Source organism: Pyxicephalus adspersus, chromosome 10, assembly GCF_032062135.1.
Source record: "Pyxicephalus adspersus chromosome 10, UCB_Pads_2.0, whole genome shotgun sequence".
Classification (NCBI taxonomy): Eukaryota; Metazoa; Chordata; class Amphibia; order Anura; family Pyxicephalidae; genus Pyxicephalus; species Pyxicephalus adspersus.
In genome coordinates, this window is record NC_092867.1 from 9,872,168 (window position 1) to 9,893,110 (window position 20,943).

At 36.3% G+C, this 20,943-nt stretch overlaps 1 protein-coding gene across 5 annotated transcripts in view; it reads left to right on the plus strand.

Annotated features, from left to right (window-relative positions):
• LOC140338836 (zinc finger matrin-type protein 4-like) overlaps window positions 1-20,943 on the plus strand; it is a 289,898-nt gene that overhangs the window by 85,720 nt on the left and 183,235 nt on the right. For all 5 annotated transcript variants that reach the window (XM_072423151.1, XM_072423152.1, XM_072423155.1 and 2 more), the window contains one exon: window positions 19,113-19,208. In XM_072423151.1, the coding sequence (XP_072279252.1) occupies window positions 19,113-19,208 (96 nt within the window). The remainder of the gene's footprint in view (window positions 1-19,112; window positions 19,209-20,943) is intronic.

Genomic DNA, 20,943 nt, shown 5'->3' on the forward strand with positions numbered 1-20,943 from the left:
TGTCAAAATTCTCCTGTCAAATTTCTTAAATTCAAGAAGGTGACATTACTTTCTGTAGACAGTTAAATTAAGGTCCAGCATAACGTACAACAAAAACATGTCTCCAAACTCCTAAAAGTAAAGTAATCTATGTAAATAAAAAATTCTCCATATTTATAGAACAGTAGTGTTGGGAGCAGCCAAAAACATGATTAGATCATACCCTGCAGAGGAAGAGCTGAACACTATGAAATCAAGCTTTGTGTTCTTGTTGTCATTCCATTTGTCATGACCGTCTTCCTGGTTTTTTACCAATTTCAAAATCTTCTTCTCTCCATACATTAAATATTGTTCAAGGGAAGTTCAGCCCTCATCAGATAATACAACTAAATGAGTTTAACCTCTCTCAGGTATCTTTTGAAAAATTATTCTGTTCTAGAAATATTAAAGGTGTGGAAAGTCTGTAGGAACAGAAGGGAAACCTTGACTATAATTATGCCTCTAAAAATATGGTCACCTCCCCACCCCAGCCTACTGATTTCAAATAGAAGAACAGCATCACAAAGAAGTACTTTTACTACTTTTCTCTTTCCACCTTTACTCAAATTTTGTTAATTGTTTTGTTGACACAATGCAGTGCTACGCACCCTGATAGGCAGACCTTTCTTGTCATACCGCTTATAGACTTGGTGCTGTATTTAACAGTTTTTGTTAAATGATAAATAAAGGTAAATGCAAAATGCACTTAAAATGCAATAATATGATTTTGTTTTACCTGGCAAAAGGAGTGTAAGCTGTGGGAATCCTAAAGAGCAGTGACATCAGTGCAGTGGAGCACACTGCAGACAGATCAACCAAAGAAAAATAATAGAATGACAGAACAAAATAAAAGAAACCATGGTTACAAGGAGTAGCAAGGTAAAAGCACTGATAATGGCAATGGCCTTCTCTACATTTCAATCACTACTTCCAAAAGAAAAAACAAAATATATTCAGGATTAATAGAAGAAGGAATTCAGCAGAGAATTTTCAAACTTTCAAGGCATCATTTCAATTTCATTGCTATAAAAGATAAGCAAGAAGTACCATTATACATTAAGTCTGGTTTCAATACCATACAGAAATCTAAGATGATACAGTATTCATAGGCTCTTTTTAACCCCATGAGACTGTATCAAATTTGTTAAACTGTCCTCTACTAGCACAAGTAACCTTATGCAAAGGTGATGATGAATTAATAAGGGCCTTCCAGGCTGCCAGGGTTAGTGAGGAAAATGTATTCAAATTCAAAATGATCTGGTATAATAAAAGAGGGGACCCAGAAAAGTTCAAATTGTCACAGTTTATTTCCTGGGTTTGGTATATCCCTTGGCACAAACAAGGCGGAAGGTTTAAATCCATGACTTCTGCTAAAAAGACTCAATCATAAGTAAAGACCAAAAAAAAGTTTAGGTTTCAGTTTGGGGTTGGGAAGCATACCATCAGGAAACCATTTTAGCCAGCTTGACCATCATGAGGTAAATCCTACATGACATATTACACTATGTTTTTATTTAACAGGGCATAAGCTTAGATTTACACAGCTAAAAAAACAGATTACCCTTGTCCAAAATCCATAAAACATATCTGAATGCTTAGTCTCTGGAGTGTTCATATTCACTCAAGAGTAAAGTTTTGAGGCTAGAAAGTTTTAAGTGTATGTAGTGCAGTATTTTTCGCAATTGGTACTAAGGTAGTTGGCAGAGTCCAGAACAGGCCGGATCAAGTTGATTTGTAAAGACAGAAGGATGGCATCTTGGAATCTTTCTGTTAAAAAAAAAAAAGAAAGCCAGCACATTTAGGTATGGTAGGGAACTGGGGCTGAAAAGAAATTCAAGTATTTTGTTTGGAGAAAGAGTTGATATTAAACAACATTATATAGTTAGTAGTTATAAACCATGGGATTTCTTTTTAATATTGTGGTGCTTCTAATGTTTTTTGCAAGGTTGATAACTCTAGGATCAGGTGCATAAATTACCTCTAATGAGTATTTAACTCCATCAGTCCAAAGATTCAGTGTAGAATTTGAAAGGCTACAGATGAATAATTTCTCTGCAGTATACAAGTGGCCATATTGTGTTTAGAACATTTCAGAGTTATCTAGAAATACTGAATTGTGAGGAAAAAAAGTAACTAAAGTGTAGAACATTGATAATTCAGTCTGTCAATTCAAGTATTCAGTCAATACCTAAAATAATGCAACCCCTCTATAAGTGTGCTCATTATCATTCCCAAACATGGAACATTATTTTAAAATATCTTTCATCCCCGACTGTCAATCACTGCTAAGCCTCCATTGACAATCAGGATCCAGCGGGAGAGGTTTTCAACCATGCAATCACAGTAACGTTGCAGTGATTGCATGCAGGTTTGGGGCTTAATTGCCAAAAATAAACTTTAAGAAGACGTGGCAGCAGTAAAAGATGTTGGTGTTAGTCAATTAGTTATTGTCAAGGTAACTGAGGTGTGCTTTCACTGTTAAATCTGGTCTGGGCATCTTGGCAATAATGGCCCTTTGGTATGAATAAAGTAGGATTGAATCTAATATACTTGCATGGCTTTAGTTGTGATTTAATTACTTATGATAATCCTTGTACATATCCACGTTACAGGCTTTGCTAAAGAAAAAAAAGTGACTTTGTTTTAGTTGCCTGACTACGGTGAAGGGATGCTGGTGGGGGTAAAATAAGGTAATTTATAAACTAAAGTTTTTGTTGTCCTATGAAAAACATAATAAAAAATATTTGTTTTTCAAAAGACAACAAAAATTTTAGTTTATAAATTACCTTATTTTACCCCCACCAGCATCCCCTCACTCGCTGCGAATTACCATACCTACATAGCTAGGACTTTATTTGGACACCTATATTACAAAGGTGACCACTTATATTTGTTTCCATCCGCATGAATGTAAGTAGCCATTTCTGGCACAAAATTTCCTTTCCCCTTTTTTTAATATTCTCATGTTAAGCTTTTGTATATTATTTAATAGTATCACTAATATACTAGATCTGCAGCAATATTTCATTATTTTCAAAACATAGTCATACACACTATTATTATAATCACTATTATCATGTATTTAATACCTCAGATTGGTTTAGCATAGACACAAGAGCACTCAATCTTGATATGTACATTATATTTTACACTCATCAAACTTAATACACAACCATTAAATATATTTTATTCCATATTCAACCTACATAATGTTATATTTGATAAAACCAAACAAAATGTTTCTTCTTGAACCTATATGCAGACCGTACAGTCATTAAGCCTATACCCCCTTGAGGAAGCCTAGCGAGGCAAAACGTGTCGGGATTGCATAAAGACTCGCTTAAACTGTCTGTACTGGAGCTAGAACTACTTTGTCTAGCAGATATACTCCAGTCTGGTGAATATTTAACTAGACTGGATATATGTTACATAATATCTGTACCATAATTATGTATGAAACTAAGTGTGTACAAATACATAATTATTTTATTTTACATACAACCCTGGAGCGCATAAACACACTGATGGATAAATTGTAGTTTGGAGAAGTGGGCATTTCTTGGCACACTATCTATTGGTATGCCAACCACCATGGGTAATAACCATTGGTGCATCATGGGTCATCTGACTATATCCTTTATGAGACCTGCAATCCAGGGGGACCAACTTCAGACCCTGCCCACATGTTACTAACTACAGGCCCTGCTCATCAGGCTGGAGGCCTAATATGCAGCAGATCTAGATGTCCAGTGGCATGGGCAGCTAGCAAGGTGGACAACATAGCTGATACAATCTCCAACCTTGCCTTACAGATTAAGAGACTAGAACAAGATAAGAATTCTCACAGTTGACTCCTGGCCTATGTGTGTTCCTTTATGACAGTTTACGAAGTCAGACAGGATGAGGCTTTTCATGGCTTTAGTGGGTCTTTTGGGGGTTTAGGTGTGCAAAGAGCAACTACCTGATTGGTGTTCTTCCCTGTCCAACTGCTGATAAACATCTGGACTGTTTTAAATAGCTAAATAAATTTTTCTGCCTTTCTTGCAATTTGTGTGTGCCTAAGGGGGAGTCCTGATTAGTAGGCCCTACTTTCAGGAATGGTATTCTGGCACAACTCTTTATCACACTAATCCCCTGGCTGGCCCAAGTAGCATATTCCCGGATCTTGACCATGTACCAGTATAGGAGAGAGCTGATAGGTATATAAAAATACATTTATAGATAATATACACTTACAATCATTTTATTTCAACCTCACACACACCCCTATTCACACACATACCCCTTTTCCTCTTCTTGTGGTTATTTAAGCGTTGGTTCTACCAGCTATCCACTGTTTTAACAGACAGTCTGCTAAACAACACTTGTCCACCGTGGGACTGCAGCCTCATTGGGGCAAGAAATATACCACAACTGGAACTCCGCTTTCAAGTCTTGCAACTGTAGTATCAACTTGAAAGCTGAGTTCCAGGTGTAGGATTGTAAAAGTCAGGGTCAGAAAGGCAGCATAGGTGGTTTTGTGAAGATGGCAGCAGATTTGTGGAATTCAGTTGGTTTCTTTATAAAGCTTCATTTTATGGGCCTGAGGTGGAAATTGCAGAGTGTTGTTGTCTTTCCAATTTTGTTACAATTTCTGCTTCAATTCCTTGGATTAATTCCCAAGCACTTATAATTTTAGTACTTGAAATTTGGACACGTGACTAGGGTCCCATGTGACCATTCTTGATGTTTAAATAGTTATGCTTTGGGCCCTGGTATGGCTGAACTGAATCAAGTATCATGGAATTTGGAGGATCAATTGAACCTGGGTAGGGGAGAGTTTAGTAGGCAATAAATATGAATGTGGAACAAAGGGATGGTAAATAGATAATACTATGGCCAAATTCTAAATTGTGCAATGAGCTCATCTAAAATGCAGGACAATACTATACACAGGCAGATGCAGATTGAATTGGTACACAAATGTACAACATTTCTTATGGAAGTCAGAGTGGATGACATCCAAACTGCCTGCATTCTGCCTGTGTGTGGTATATGTTATATTGTACTAAGAGTTCTCCCTCTCTTTATTTTTCCTTTCCCAACTTTGCTGTAAAAATAGTTATATCTTTACTGAAAGGAAGATGGGCTGTACCCATCAGTAGGCTGAGGGCATGGACTGTGTTCTGAATAAGAATGAGTAGGGTTCTAGTGGGGGGACATGTGGTAGATGCAGCTTCTTTTCCCTCTGTTGGGGCAACAGCCTAAATTCTTTTATGTTGGAGTTCCTGTGCTTTTAGAATGCATTGGATGTGTTGTACATGGGACCTGAACATATGCAGTAGGGGAGCTGATTGCTTTCCATTTTATATGCACTTAAAATATATTGTCCCTGAGAAGATAGAGGGCTTTCTCCTGATAAGTTTGGGAATGAAAGTAAGTGGAACCACAATCCATGTCTCGGCTGTTCTTCATGTGACCATTTTTCAGTGTACCAGGTCACTGGTTTTGTGTGGTTGAGCCCCTGTTTCTTAAGGTTTAAAAGTTTTACTGTTCTAAATTGTTCTTTTTCTTTGTAATATAAAAGCCTGTTTTCTCTGTATTAACCTCTTTTTCTGTTAAACATTGCTATTAAAAATACCTAAAGTAACCAAAACAGTAAATTGGGTTGTTAAAAAATAACAGGAGTTAATTGAAAAAAGGCACAAAAAGGGTAACAATACCTACCCTGGTACTCCTCAAGCATTGTTATTTATAAAATGGTTTGTACTTTTTTTTTTAAACACTTATATAGTACACCTGACTTTTTTTGGATGTACATTTTACTATAGTGGAGTTAGCATTATTAATATTCTGCCCTAGTTATGATCCACTGTTTCTCACAACTGTATGACTTTCTATCCGATTTGGACGGGAACTATGCAATTTTTCTAAAGTGGTTCTATCCACAAAGCTGATTTTCTCACACTCTGTGTGAAACTACAGCTAAAACCTTGTTTTGACGCTGCATTATCAGATGTTGAAAGCTTTTACATTTTCTTTTGTATAATGTTTTGTATTCAAGTGAAGTATGCTAACATTCAGTACTAAACTAAAGTACAGTACTAAAACTAAGTGTTTGCTTTATCTATCCTTATAGGGTAAGAATGGGGATCAGTTTTATATAAAATAGTAACAGTAAATTGAATTAGTAAGTTTATTTATGTCAATAAACTAAGTTTCTTAATATAGTTTTTAATGACATATGTACATAGAGAAGCCATAATTGCCCATTTCATATAACTTTTAGTTTGAATCTGGCAGAAAAGGTCATTGAAGGGATTCCTATTTGTAAGGAAAGATTTTGGCAACTTGACACATGCATGCCTGATGTTGGCAACTTGACATATGCAAAAGTAAAGAAATATCAGTCAAATAATATCAAAAATAATTTGAAATAATAACAAAATCAAATGTAAAATTCATTGCTTTGCATTTTGAATGCTGAACTCCAGGAAGGACACAACTCAAAGCAAAAACAGTCAGTCTCTGTGCTGCAGTTCTTTTGTGCTAATAGTGAACTTGCTGATGTAAGAATAGAGAAAATTAATCAGTTTGTATTGCTTTTACTTTCACTGTTCATTCACAGACTAAAGGTGGGACAAGACCTACGTTACTGAACTGCAGCAGAGTAAAATCAGGTCTTCTCAAATGTCAAACCGAGCAATGCTGAGTTGTGTAATTCTTAAACTAAATGAGAGAATCACAAATTCATTGGTATAGGAAACAATTCCGTTATATGTATTTCATCTTTGTACTTATTTTAGTTGTTTATTTAAAAGTTTTAATGTGTGTTTTTCTAAAGACAGTACTAAAAATGTATTTTGTAAAATGATGACATCTCTTGTGTACGCTATGTACACAAATATTTGCTGTCCTAGAAGAACATTAAAGCAAGACTGCAGTTTGCCATTCCAGTCAAAACCCAAGCCTTCTAGAACTTTACCATGTACTGACAAATTATAGATAAAGATGTTTGGCCACAATAAGAGTAGATGTGTTTAGTGCAGATTGAAGACCTCAGACCACAGAGAAGAGGCAATTACCAATCATGAAGCATAGCAGTGGAAATGTCATCTATGAATTCTGCATTGTTTGGGTGTGATATATTAGAATGTAGGTCCATCTGAAAGAAAGCTTAAAATAAACCAGAAATATATCTTTCGGTGCAAGGAATCAAGGAATGGCTAAAAATGAAGAAATTGAGTGTTTAAAAACTTTAAAACTAATTTGAAACCCATTAAAATTTGGGATATCTTAAACAGGCACTTCATGCAAGGAAATGCAATTGTATTGCAACCATGTGGAATGTTGCATAGATGAGTGGTCAAGTGTTTCAATAAAGATCCAATGTTTTCTGGTGAAATATTATGAGCAGGAATAAGTCAACAATTTTATTGGGTGTAGTTATTTGTTTCACACGATTTTGTATGTGAGGGCAGATTTTCTTGAATTCTATCCTACAATTCTATCATACAATGCCAACATTATTTCTAATGTTACAAGGTTTATTGTAGGTCATGTTATTTTTAACAGTGTACCAGCATTTAAATATTTTCAAGGTGGCCAACAGCTCTTCCTGTAGCTGTTCATTTTTGAAAGTTGATTATTTGTTAAACAGTAAAAAATATAAAATATAGCCTTGCTTAAAGCTGAGGTCATCATGCGGCTAATCTACCTGCCAAAGAGCAAACCAGCACTTTTCATTTTATTTTTATATGTTTCAAAGCCTGCTTAGTGTTTAAAGCCACACCTGGGAAATAACCCAAATCATCTAAATTTTAGCGCTTACGATTATCTAGTTACAGTCAATGCATATATTGTCATCATTGTGGAATTTCATATATAGACCCAAAGTAAAAGCATACTTTTTTCCCCCCCACAGCAAGTCATATTCTCCTAATCATTTTCCTGTAACGCACTGGAAACATGAACGATAGACTGAGTACATATAAAAGGTTAGCTGTTTTTTTTTTTTTGTTTTGTTTTTTTTTATAATACTTATTCATCCTGCTGTTCTTCGGTCTTTAAGTACCCTGCATGCATTTAAAAGAAAGTGAAGGAAAATGTGTACCTGCGGCCCCTGATACATTGTCAGATACCTTTTCATTTTTCTGATTCAGTAAATGGACATGAAGGGAGACATCAAATTGCTTTGGACAGCATGAAAACTACTTCCTATACATGCTTTTGTAAATATTCTATTTGACATTGGCTGCTTGGTTGTTATTAGTGACTAACGTTACGTACGCACACTAGAGGTGGACTACAGTAAGACATGAGATTATTGCATTTAAAAACATATGCAACAGTAAAAATATGGAATGAGTAAATATGGAATGTGATTATGGAATGAGTAGATATGGAATGTGATTTTGGTTTTCTGAAAAGCTTCTGTTAGCTTCCTGGCTGCCTTTCTGATAATGGATTTAATTCTTCAATCAGTAATTGATATTTGATAGTAGATCTGGAGCTCCGATTGCATGTGCATGCTTTGTTTTCATAGAACATTAAAAAGTCTTTTTATAAAAGGTAAAAAAGGGCAGAACCTATGTTTGTTAATTGACCGCTATAGAGTCCAGATAATATGTAATCTTAAAGTGGAGCCCAGGCTGGCCCAAAAAATAAAAACTGCCCCCCTCCTTCCCACAGGTTATGATAGTGATGACTGGTGGACCAAGCTGTTCATCTTCTTTGGTCTTGTCCCTGCTCCACTTGCTGATCATCTTGCACAGTTTAGAAGTCACAACCAATTGCCACAAAAATGAACGTACAATTCAGCTTGTACTGAGAGAGCACATGCCTCAATCTTTATTTTTTGGGACCAGCCTAGAGCTCATCTAAAGTTCCTAACCTATAGTCACCATTGGGAGCTCAGGTGAAACATATTCTTTGTTGGGTATTGTGATTCATGAATTATAAGTCATTAATACATTTAAAGGTAGCAGTGTACTACTTTATACTCGTACTGTCATTTATGTGACTAGAATGCCTTTGTGACATATGGTATAAATATCAAGGTTCTCTCTGTGGCTTGTTACATTACATAAACACACTGTAATTGCAGGAACCCTTGCGAATTTGATGCAAACAAGAACTCTGGCTTCACTAACACAGTAAACACTGTTACCGTAAAACAGATGGTGATATTAAATGAGAGCTCCACAGAAAAATAATTAGGCTTATCTCTATCTCTGCAAAGGACAAGTGGAACTTTCATTTTTTTTCACCACAAATCTGTTAAGCCTGCTACAGTTGAAGAGCTCATCTATTTAGACATATATTTGGTGATTTTTTCTCCCCACATCAATAAGGTTGTGTAAATATGCAGATCAAAAAAGAAAACTGTTTCGGGATGTGCTGGGTGCTTAGTTCTAATAATGTCCTTGATCCTTACTGAAATCTCACAAAACTAGCAGAATGTTTTTGTTCTAAATTGTTTGATATATTGTGCATCTATTTTCCTTTGCTTTTGGTAACAGTGATAAAGGGTTATGTAGCAAGACAAATTGTAAATTTAATGTAGGAGATTGCAGTAACAAACAATGAAGTAAAGGTTGGCAACTCCTAATAGTTGCAGCCTACAGGTTATGTTATATTATATGATTTTGTAGTGTTACTGAAACTGAAGTGTTCTGCAGATGTCTGATGGCATATTATGGTCAGTTGCTGTAAACGTTGAATAGGAGTGTTAGGATTGTTCTGTAGTTGAAATTATGATTTTGATGATTTATCATTTTTATGTAATATCAATAAAATATAGTATTACACTATTTAAAATCATATTTTTGTGGTTAAATTTAATTTTGATTATTTTGGGAAGTGGCATTTTTATTACAACCTATATGTGCTGTTAAACCTTGTTCTGAAGATGATTTTTTGCCACTTTCTTACCATCATTCAACCAAAAGATTTTATAGAAATGTTACAGGCTCAGTGATGAATCAAATTCCAGGAGGTTCAACTGCTTTTTAGAAAAATTGTACTTTTTCTCACCTATTTGTTACACTAAGGGGAGCAACTGTGTTCATCAGATAAAATGGGCTCACAAGTTTGATGTATTGGATGTGGTATTTATATAGCAAATGGATGCCACAAATGATTTACTAATGGAGAGACTGGGGGTGGCTTGGTCATATAGCCATCCGCCATCCTGCTGTTTAGGTGCCGAGGTCATGCACATTGGAAGTTTATTCCGTATTCTGAACAAACAGTAAATAATTTAAAACAAACCCTTCTTCACCTATGTATTTGTAGACGTTTTGGAGAAATTAATTTCCAAAGTTTACAATTATGTCACTGAATACTTTTTTCTTATCGTGCAGCCTTCCAACCTTCTAATTTTAACATACAGTAACTGTTTCTAAGCGCTTAGAAACAGACCTCAGATCCTTTATTGCAGTTTTTATAAATAAACAATGCTATTCAAAGTAGCCAAAGAGGGGAGGTATTTTTAAGCTCTTTTACTGAATTTTCTAAATATATGCTAATTGTTTATGAGTAGTTGGGAACAAGTGCACTTTAGGTGTCTTCTGATTCCCTAATGATCTAACTAAAATAGATTTATCAATCAATACACTGTTTGAGTTAACTTTATGAAAGTGGTTTTGATATGTCCATCTTTTTTTTTAATAAAGCCTGAAACTGACTGAACATAGGTATTATTTAGTTGGGCCTTTAATGTCTATGTACATGCCCAAAGTTGATAGGAAGGGATGCTTCCATAATCAACACCCATTGTTTGCAGTCTTGATCAAAAAGCACTGTTTAGGTTATAGGCATTTTGTTTATGCCCAATTTTTAACTACCAACCATAAATAAATGCAATGGGGTAAACACCAAGAGACCTCTTAAGCTAGGGGTCGGCAAGGCTTTATGGCCACTAGGCTATTTATGGGATGGGCCAGAGCACAGTAGGCCGGACCCGCCCTAATGGCTCTGCCCACCAACAGGTAACGCCCCCTGAACTGAAATCCCTCCCCTCTGTATGCATTGCAGGGGAGAGGGATTTACCTTCAGGGAGCTTTCCCTATTTACCGCGGTGGAAGTATCAACCCTGGCTGTAGTAAATAGGGGAGCAGCTGCAAGGGGGCGACTCCGGAGCTCCAGTGGCTCCAGGTCCGGAGCTCCAGTGGCTCCGGCTCCGGAGCTCCAGTGGCTCCGGCTCCGGTAGTCCCTAATGCCCCCAGCCAGGGGGCATTGGCCAGAACGAACTACTTGCTAGACTGTATCTGGCCTAAAGGCCGGAGTTTGCCGTCCCCTGCTATAAGCGTTAATTTTTTTGCACAAAGCAAAACAAAATCTTTGCTAGGAGCTTTTGCTAGCTTAAAACTGAAGATGAGGCACAACTTTATATATGCAAGTAAAATGCATAAAAAAAACTTGACAGTCCTGCTTTTAATGGCTCTCTTTTAGCAGAGGAGTGCATTTGATATGACCTGCCGATCGCAGGTAGACATGATTGTCTTTGTTTAAGAGCCCTTCATTTCAGAGAGGAATACAGTCGGCTCACGCATGAGCCACAAGAAGATCTTGCAACTGTCATTAAACTGCTATGAAAAAGCAAAATTAAATTAGACCCCATGTTAGCAGCTGCCAGAAATGATCTCACACTTCAAAACACACGAAAATAGAAACCTTGAGACTGGAAAAATCAAGTGCTGATACTCATGGTAAATTTCACTCATTAGTATTCAATCACACAAAATTAGGTAGTAATTAGTTGCCTAATATCCAGGAACATGATTATTGTTCTAGTGGTAATCAGATTCGGTGCTTGTATAATTACTAGTCAACAGGGTAACACAGCAGTGACCCAAAAAGTGCTACAATATTTCTCTGCAAACTAGAAAGGTGTTTTTATTTAAAGCTAAATTTTCTCTAGAACTTAAAGAGAATGCAAGGGCTCTTAAAGAAGAGTGGTGTATTGTATGGCAGCAACATGCAGTGACGATGCAGGAGTAATTGTACCTCTAGGTTTAAGGGCCAGTCAAATGTGTAAATGCAGCCTCATACACTTGAAGCAAATACAGGTTTAGTAAGGCTTTCCATAGTCTATGTAGTATTCTCCCCCTCTTTCAATGATGTGTATGAGTCATGAGTGTCTTTAGTCTATAGTGGGCTCAGAAGAAAGACAATGTTTAAAACTAAAGCTAAGTACACACATGCAATAATTGTCGTTAGAAAAATTTTGAACGAGCGTAATGTGTACAATTCTGTACATGCTGTAACAATACGATCGTTCAAATATATGCCACCAATAATGTACACACGCTAGATACGATTGTTTGAACGATGCAGGAAGTGACATGTAAAGGAGAAAGTGTACTTGCTGAACCATCCCCGATCACTGAACAATTGTACACACAATAGATTGCGAACAATTTTTGCCCGATCAGATCTGGCAGGACGGTCGTTCATTTCCAGCGACAATCCTTGTTCGTTTCCAATGATAATTATTGTACATGTGTGCGTTGCTTTAGGAACACAATAAGCTACATTGTCAGGCATACATTCAGGGACACTAACACATTGATACCAGCAGAAGGAAAACACACCTGCATAATTTGGAAATTGCGATCATTACAATATTTGACTTTAATGTGACCAGGTCCATCTTTGATTGTAGTGTCTCCATACTCACCATCACAATCTTAGGACGTAGGCATTATTTAGAGCAGCCTCAAACATTTTAACTGGGAGAAACCCCTGAAACAAAAAACTTTTTGTCTTAGGGAACCCTTTGCTAAGCAATATTTACTGTGTCTAAAGCTTTTATTATATATATTATATTATATATCTAAAGCTTTTATTAAATTAATGTAAACTGTAGGATGAGACATAAAAATAAATAAAAGCATAAACAAAGTAGTAATAATAGCAATATTAGTTAAACTAGTAATAGTTATATTAGCCAGAACAATTGTAGTACACACACGTGAAATTTGTAGTATACATAAAATGAAAATCTATGTTTTTCAGTTTAGGCACCATGCCTTTCTGTATACTTTTTTTTTTTTTAAATAAAATAAAAAAAAACAATATATATATAATTTTGGTGAATTTCTTGAAAAGTTTCCTACCTGAAGATCTGCCAGCACTTCCTGTTGTAGTAGGCTGACAGCGCTAAGCCGCTGTCTCGGTCTAGAAGAAATAGGTGGCAAAACTTAGGGAGCTTTGGGAACTAAGCAGGCTGACTACTCTGCTGGTAATTGTGATTCAACATTTTAGTGTTATCAGCCCTGCAACAGGAAGTATCTTCAGTTTTCGAACACAGATTTACAAACAAAAAAATGTATTTCTTAAGAAAACTTTGTACTAGAATATATAAAGTGAACACGGTGCCAAAAATTTAACAATAGATTTTGAGTTTTCATACATCTAAAGTCAATTTACACCATCATCTGCTTTAAAGAGCAGTTTACATGTGCTTTTATTGTGGCTTTTTTTTAGTAGACTTTTAACACATTCTAACATATTAAAAAAAAAGTGCATTATTTAAACTTTGTTATTCATGTGATATACCAGGTCTTGTATTGCATAGGGCTATAAAACCTTCATAGTGAGGAATATTTTTTTTTAAACGTATTTTTAACAAGTTACACCATTATTCAGGACAAGCAATGCAGTTACAATAATAATAGAAATTGACATATGTGTTACAGATTCAGACAAACAAGTCAACAATGCGTTTGAATATACAGAATGAGTTATTGTACATATTAATATTGCAGTTAGAGTGAGGAGTATTTTTAGGAGATTCATGGTCCTTGCTGTGCCGATGGTTCTCCTTACACTTAGCCTTGTGCCAAACATCAAACTAGATATTTCTGACCATATTGCACAGCACCACATTTGGCAAAAACCAATACAGTATAACAGCACAGCTACTTTCTGTCCACTTGCACTCCAGAGATGTGTTTGTGGTGTAACTTATTGTGTGTTTCCGGATAATTACCTCATTGGCCAATGTCTGCTAAAGGTTTGTTGAAATCACCACTTGTAGTCAGAACCTTGAGTGACAGGGTTACAAATCATTTGTACAGATGGGAGACATGAACAAGAGGTACTTCTAGGTAGTCGAATAATACATTTATAATCAGAACAAAAAGTTCTCTAAAATATACCCTATTGTCGCTATTTTTTTCTGTTAAATAAATGTTTTGGTTTTTTTTGGGTGCCTGTGCTTATACATGCATAGATTTTTTATATCTGTATCACCACAAGCCAAACGCTGACCAGTGTTTGTGCTATGATTCTTCCGAATATAAGCAGACAAATCAGCAGCCGACAATTTGAAAATCAGAGCACAGTAAGAAGAGGGCAGCTGAGGGCCTCGCAGAGATCATTAAAGATTATCCATTGTATTGATCCTCCCTGATGTATCTCCGGGTCACTGACAGTAATATAGTGTCTGAGAGAATTTGGGCAATAGCACTCATCACAGGCAGTATTCTTTGCCATTACCTGGCTAATTCCATTTAGGGGAGAAATAAAAATGTAAAATCCTTATTGTTCTTTGCATCCTAAGATATAAAGTGAAATTGTACTATACAATACATTATGAAAACTGTGTAGTTTAAAACTGGTATTGTGGATACAATTTTTATGAAAGACTTAGCCATGATTCGTGACTTACTCACTGTCGTCCCTCTCTTTTTTGATGTTGCCAATATCTTTTAGACAGTCAAAAATCCTGCATATGTATGTAGCAAGCCTCCTATTATGAACATTTTACATCTATTTCTTTCCAGTGGGCTCATTGAAGGGTAAAGCACATCTGTATGTTGTGGTGTGTGAAAGCACGGATGCATTGCAGGATGCTGTAGATGTGCAGCTGGTTGCAGTCAGCAATGAATGTGATCCACTGCAATGCACAAATACCATTCTATTCTAATATATATTCATTGCAAGAATCTTGACAGATTAGTTTAAATTTGTTTCTTTGTCTATTCTGGAGCTTTGTGGTAATCAAGCCATTGTTTTATATTCTCTAGCTGAAGGGGTTTCTGTATCTAGGCACCTCACTTCCATGGCATTCATTTGTAGTCAGAAATAGGAAATATTTTAACCACATGCATTTATTAGTAACATGGAGGAGGAAAGTCTAAACACAGAATGCTCCAAGGGACAATTTTTAGAAACCAATACTGAAAAGTTATAGTCAAGAGATCTGCCTTTGCTTATGAAGTTAAAAACACATATTGTGCTGTCATCCTTCTTCTACTTTTACTACTTGGTACGTATGCTTTGGTACATAAATTGAAAAAAAAGTCCACATCGACGAATAAACATTTCTTTATTTTACAGTTTACATATTACAGAAACCCCAAAAATAATATGTTTAGCAAGAGATGGGAACATAAACAAAAACTGAGACCAAAGTGTATAACAAAACTTATTGTTTAACTTTTTAAAAACCTGGGGTGAACACCAGACATAAACATGGCAGACATAAAAGGGGAAAGTGGGGAGAAGGAAAAACATGCAAAAGGAAAAGGCCCAATAGAGCAGCTTACTCAAATTACATGTTCAATAGTGTAATACAAGAATCCGTTACAATAGGCTTAACATAGACTCCGTGTTCGGGCTCAGGTAGTGTCTGTACTCCAGTGAGACTTTTTTTTTTGTGTGCAAACTTAACAAATGAATGCAAACTAAACCCAGTTTATACTTGCCATCCCTGTTCTGTTGCTGGAGGTCCATCTTGATAGGCCAGGCTGGGATGACGTAACTCCCACATGGGACTTTAATTAGTCCTTCCACTTTAACAACAAACTTAAGAAGGGCTTAAAGAAAATAATGCTTTATGAACTTACCAGGTAATAGATAAGCAATCGAAAAAAAAATTTAACCATACTTTGCTTCTCTTTTGTGGGCCCTAGATACAGTGCCTATGTGTGTCTGACAGGAGATCTGGTCCATCTGTCATACACAGACACTTTTTTTTACTATTGTATCATAGTTACAGTGAGAAGTCAGGATTCTGCAGATACCTGAATCCACCTAATTCAGAGTGTATTTCATGCACATTGCCCTAGATCACTAGCTTGGTGGTATAATTGAATTTCAAAGTCATACTGCTTCTAAGGACACACAGTCTTATCAGTGAAGCACAGGTTGCAGAATAGCATGCTGCCTTTTTTCAGAATAGTGACGTGGTTGATGTGTCTGTCAATGTAGCAGTAAAAACTTACAGTACAATAGAGAAATCACTGGAAAAAAGCTCTGTCAGAATGCTGAGGGCATCCAGTGAAAAGTTCAATATGCAGTCTAATGGGGAATATAAAGTAAATGATCAGGAAATGGATAATAAAGTTCAGGCAGGTGCAATAAAAGAAAAAAAAATAATGGTATGTTAGTATTAGCATATTTGAATAAAAGAAAGTTCAATGGTTTATCTTTGACTGACATATCATTTTCCTTCATTAAGAAAAAATGATATCTGTCTATATAGAAACATCTGCCTGTTTCTTTTAGTAATTTATATGCTAATTTATGCAGAAAATGTCTGATTGATTTACTGTTAGAGATGTTAATTAAGGAAAAAACTAAACATTATATGAGAAACAGTAAAAAAGAAGGTGTGTTAACCTTGGTTTACTCTGTGATGTGATATGACCACTTTTAATGACTGTCTTCAATACCAAACTCTAACTAAAAGTCCTCCTGTGCTTACTGGTTCCTCCTTCTGAGTTTGCAGGAGGAACCTCAAAGCACCTTGGGGAACGCAATAGTTTGACACACCCATAAAGGTCATTTTCAGAACGAAACTTCAGCCTGGATTTCTTCTCCACTGCTTTATGTGGCACAGGGAGAAGGATCATTAAGTATATCTGTTAATTTTTGGTTAGTATTTTATCTAGACTCTGACATTAGAAGCAGGGTTGCTTTAAAAATAAACTTTTAACATATTATTGGCACCATTAAAAGGACTGGGATTTAAAAAATCACATCTTTCAGATTTTGCAAAGCAAGTCAGCTATGAATGACATGATGCTTACAGTAGACATTTCACAGCTGTTCTGTCCTCCATCCATTCTGCATCTCTTGCGAAAATTTACTTGAACTTCTGATGGTTTCGCAAAATTTCAGCGAACCGATATTGCGAAACCATCGGAAGATCGAGGAAATTATAACGGGAAGATTCACAGGGGATTCACAGGATTCCCTGGGAATCCTCCTGTTTGCGATCCCTGGGGCACTTGAGGTTAATTAATCTCTAGTGCCGGGGATCGCACGCTGTTCTCAATGAATGCGGCCGCATTTATTGAGAAGATCCTCGGGCATCGCAGTGGATTCTCAGGACTGCAATCATTCTTGCAGCTCTGGGAATCCTATTTGCAATCCCTGGTACTAGAGGTTAAATGGGAACAAAGTATCCCAATTCAAAACCTGTAATGCTCCCTGATTGTCTGAGGAAAGCTTTCCTCAGCCAATCAGAGAGCACTAGAGGTTTTGAATGTGGAAACTTGTAACCTATTAAACCTCTAATGCCGGGGATTGCACACTGAGCTGATCAATGATTGCAGCTGGCACTGCATTCATTGAACAGCGCAGCGTGCAATCTTTTTTTTTTTAATTCCAGCTCGATCGGCGGATGTACACCGGCCATTCTCGCTTACAATTTCGGTAAGTGAGAACGGCCGAATTCGCTGCGAGATCGAGTTATAAAAACTCGCTCGCTTATCCCTACTGACATGTTTTTGTAGTTGCTTTACTCCTAATCAGGAAATATGTATGAGATGTACAATTTGAATTGTTGCTGTAGCAGTAGCAGTGGAGAAAGCACAGAACCTCAGCAGGGAACAGTCTATCCAATATAAGTGTCTACAAGTGCTGGATAGCAGTGGGAAATGGGTGAAGATCTCCGGTAAGGTAAGTATAAATCTTCCTATGCTGGCTTTGCTTTAGTTATCTTAGTGTCGACATGCTCTCTTTAGCTATAGGTCCAGTTTAAGCAAACATGCAGTAATATCCATTATCATTTTCTCTGTTCTTTGAAAGAGCTGTACTAGAATCTATAATGGTCTGCCAGTCTTCCCTGATATGTGAGAAACACGTCTGAAGATTTCTTCAAACACAGGAATAGTCAGATAAAATAAAGAATACCAAGAAACCTTATAGATATGCTGGCACCTAGCTCAAAGCTCCTGTCTCCCTGCTTCAATAATAATACTATTTTCCTATCACGGTGCACTAAATTGTCTTTTTCCATTTAAAGATACCTTTCTAAAACCAATTTAAACTAAAAAGCTTAGAAAACTTAAAAGGCCTAGATAACATAGAAAGTAGAAAATGTATCATTAAATAAAACCTGACTTTAAAGTACACCTGTCATGAAAGAATTATATAGGCTGCCACCACTGACCTCTATTTATGAGAGTATTTATTCCCAGGCTGTCGATCTGATACTTTGGCTTCAATGCCTGTGTAACTCAGAGGAAATAAACTGGAATAATCTTTAGGATAAATTCTAGCGCATTTATAACACCCATTTAAAGAGTGTACACCCTTTTTTTAGAGGCCAAATTTGCAGTCCTTATATACCTCATATATGCTTTAATGTCAAATTCCAGTTTGGAGAATGTTAAATAAATAAATCCCAACAGCTTTTTAGGAATAAAATAGCAGCATCACTAACTATACTTGCAGGTGCGGTCTCCTGCAGAGTCCCCAATCCAGTTGTACTTTGTTTCCAGGTTAAATGTCACTCAGGGTCAAGAGGTAGATTTCCCAAGCTTGTGATTGCTTCTGGAAATCAGGTGCATTAGAAGTAAACTACACTGAAACTGTACATCTAAAGGGATGCTGGTTCGGTCCTCTCCCTCTTCATAAATTCCTTGTTTTTTCATTTGAAACACCTGAAATATATTAAGGATGAGAAATCTATTTTCATACCTGCAGGTTGTTCCAATTATTTGAATATAGTTTGAAAAGCTGCATATTGCTCAGTTTTATTCCTTATAATGAAGGTGTGCGTATATTCTATTTTTTTGAGCTGTCCTTTTATTTATATATAATACTGTTCAGTCACATTGCTAAGCCACTGCTTTGTCCTGTTTTTGCATTTTCAGATGAAGTCTGAGGACAGAGCATTGTTTACTGAGACTTACTGCAAAATCTGCAATGCGCAGTTAATATCAGAGTCTCAGAGGGTTGCACATTACGAGGTAAGTCTCAGACACCTGGTTTTTATACTACTGTATATAGTGATATTCAGTGAGGATTGCTGTATATTGTGTTAAGATTATACAAAGAAAATAAAAAACTATGATAATGTTCCGTTTGGCTTTTCTGTATATGTATGTATGTGTATATATATATATATATATATATATATATATATGGTATAGTTAAGCTAGATCATTTCCAGCTTGTTAAAATTATCTGGAACCAAGGTCTGTGAATTTGACTCCCCAAATCTATCCTCTACTTTTTGGAAGGTGGTCTTACATTCTGTCTTGGGTTTTCCTTCATTTTGAATTATAGGAATACAGCAGGGAGGGATGAAACTCTTATGGTTGATGGAGCATAGATGGAAGCACTTGGGAGTCTTGCAGTTTATGTCCCAAAGTAATACAAAGAGACTAGTAGGATATAGAGTCTACCATCCACAAATGGATCTAGTAATGCAAAATACAGAATTTTTTCTTGTTGTCTGTCAGGTTATATTTATTATTCTATCAGGAGTAAAACCTAATAAGCCAGGGTCATATTAAAGAAAACCTTTTGCTGAGAGGAACATGTAGATTGCCTTTGCTGACCTCTGCCTCTAAAAACTGAATGTTTCACTGATCCAATACCTTCAATTTATTCTAAGGAACTGACCTGAAGTATTGTGATTTCTGAACTCTCCCTGACATGTTCAGCATACCTAAGTGTGTGGTTACTACACAGATAACCAACATGAACATAAGCTGACAATGTAATAAATAAAAAATTAAAGCAGACCTAATTTGAAGTGGGGGCAGGGAAGGAACCTTTAACCCCCCGCCACCCTCCCTTCTTCCCATATCATATGTTAGCATCCACCAAAAAATGTATTTCTTGATGTAAAGTCACAAATTTCTCTTTGTTCTGAGATCTCTATGAAAGACGCTGGTGATGTAGCTTTCCCAGGTTTCAGCAGGAATGCATTGTCTATGTCATCAGTACAATAAATAAACAGGAAATCAATAAATGCTGATTTTATGTATTTTATAGGTCGATTTGAGAAACCAATATTGGTGTTTCTTAATCAGTGTATTTTTCCCTATTGAAATGTGCAGTTGCAGTTTACTGGGCAAGATAAACTTTTATTGGATTGACAAAATTACCAATCTTTTGGCACATCTTCCTATGTTTTTTAAATGTTCGCCTTCAGTTCAGCTATAAAGTAGAATGCTAATCTGTGCCTTAGAAAAAGAAACTTTGGCTACATCCTCTTGGCCAGAAAATGCTCTCCTATTTGTCCAATGACAAACCTTTCACCCCCCCATGCCTAAAGGAAACCGTGTTTAGTGACAGCCATTTTTCCACAATTTTTAACCCTCAAATGAGCGTTCATTTATGTATTTAAAGTCTGGTGTGCTTGCAACCACTTACATTTGTTGAACCATATTTTGGCTGGAAAAGGAGATGGTTGTGATAGTGAAGATAATCCCAGATTCTGTTGGTTAGCCAGTGATACATTACCATTGGGGATTTTTTAATGAACATATACCAAGTGGTTATTAAATAGGTTTCCCAAGAAACCATGTTTTTTTCATCAACAGAGTTAATGAATTGAGTTTAAAAAAAATATATACCAACAAAAATGCATTGGCTGCCATTCCTGACCACCACCTGTGAATGCGAATTGTTTGGCTTCCACAGTAAACATTTGGATTCAGTGCTGGCAGAATCCCTGACCCAAAAGAGGTAGCA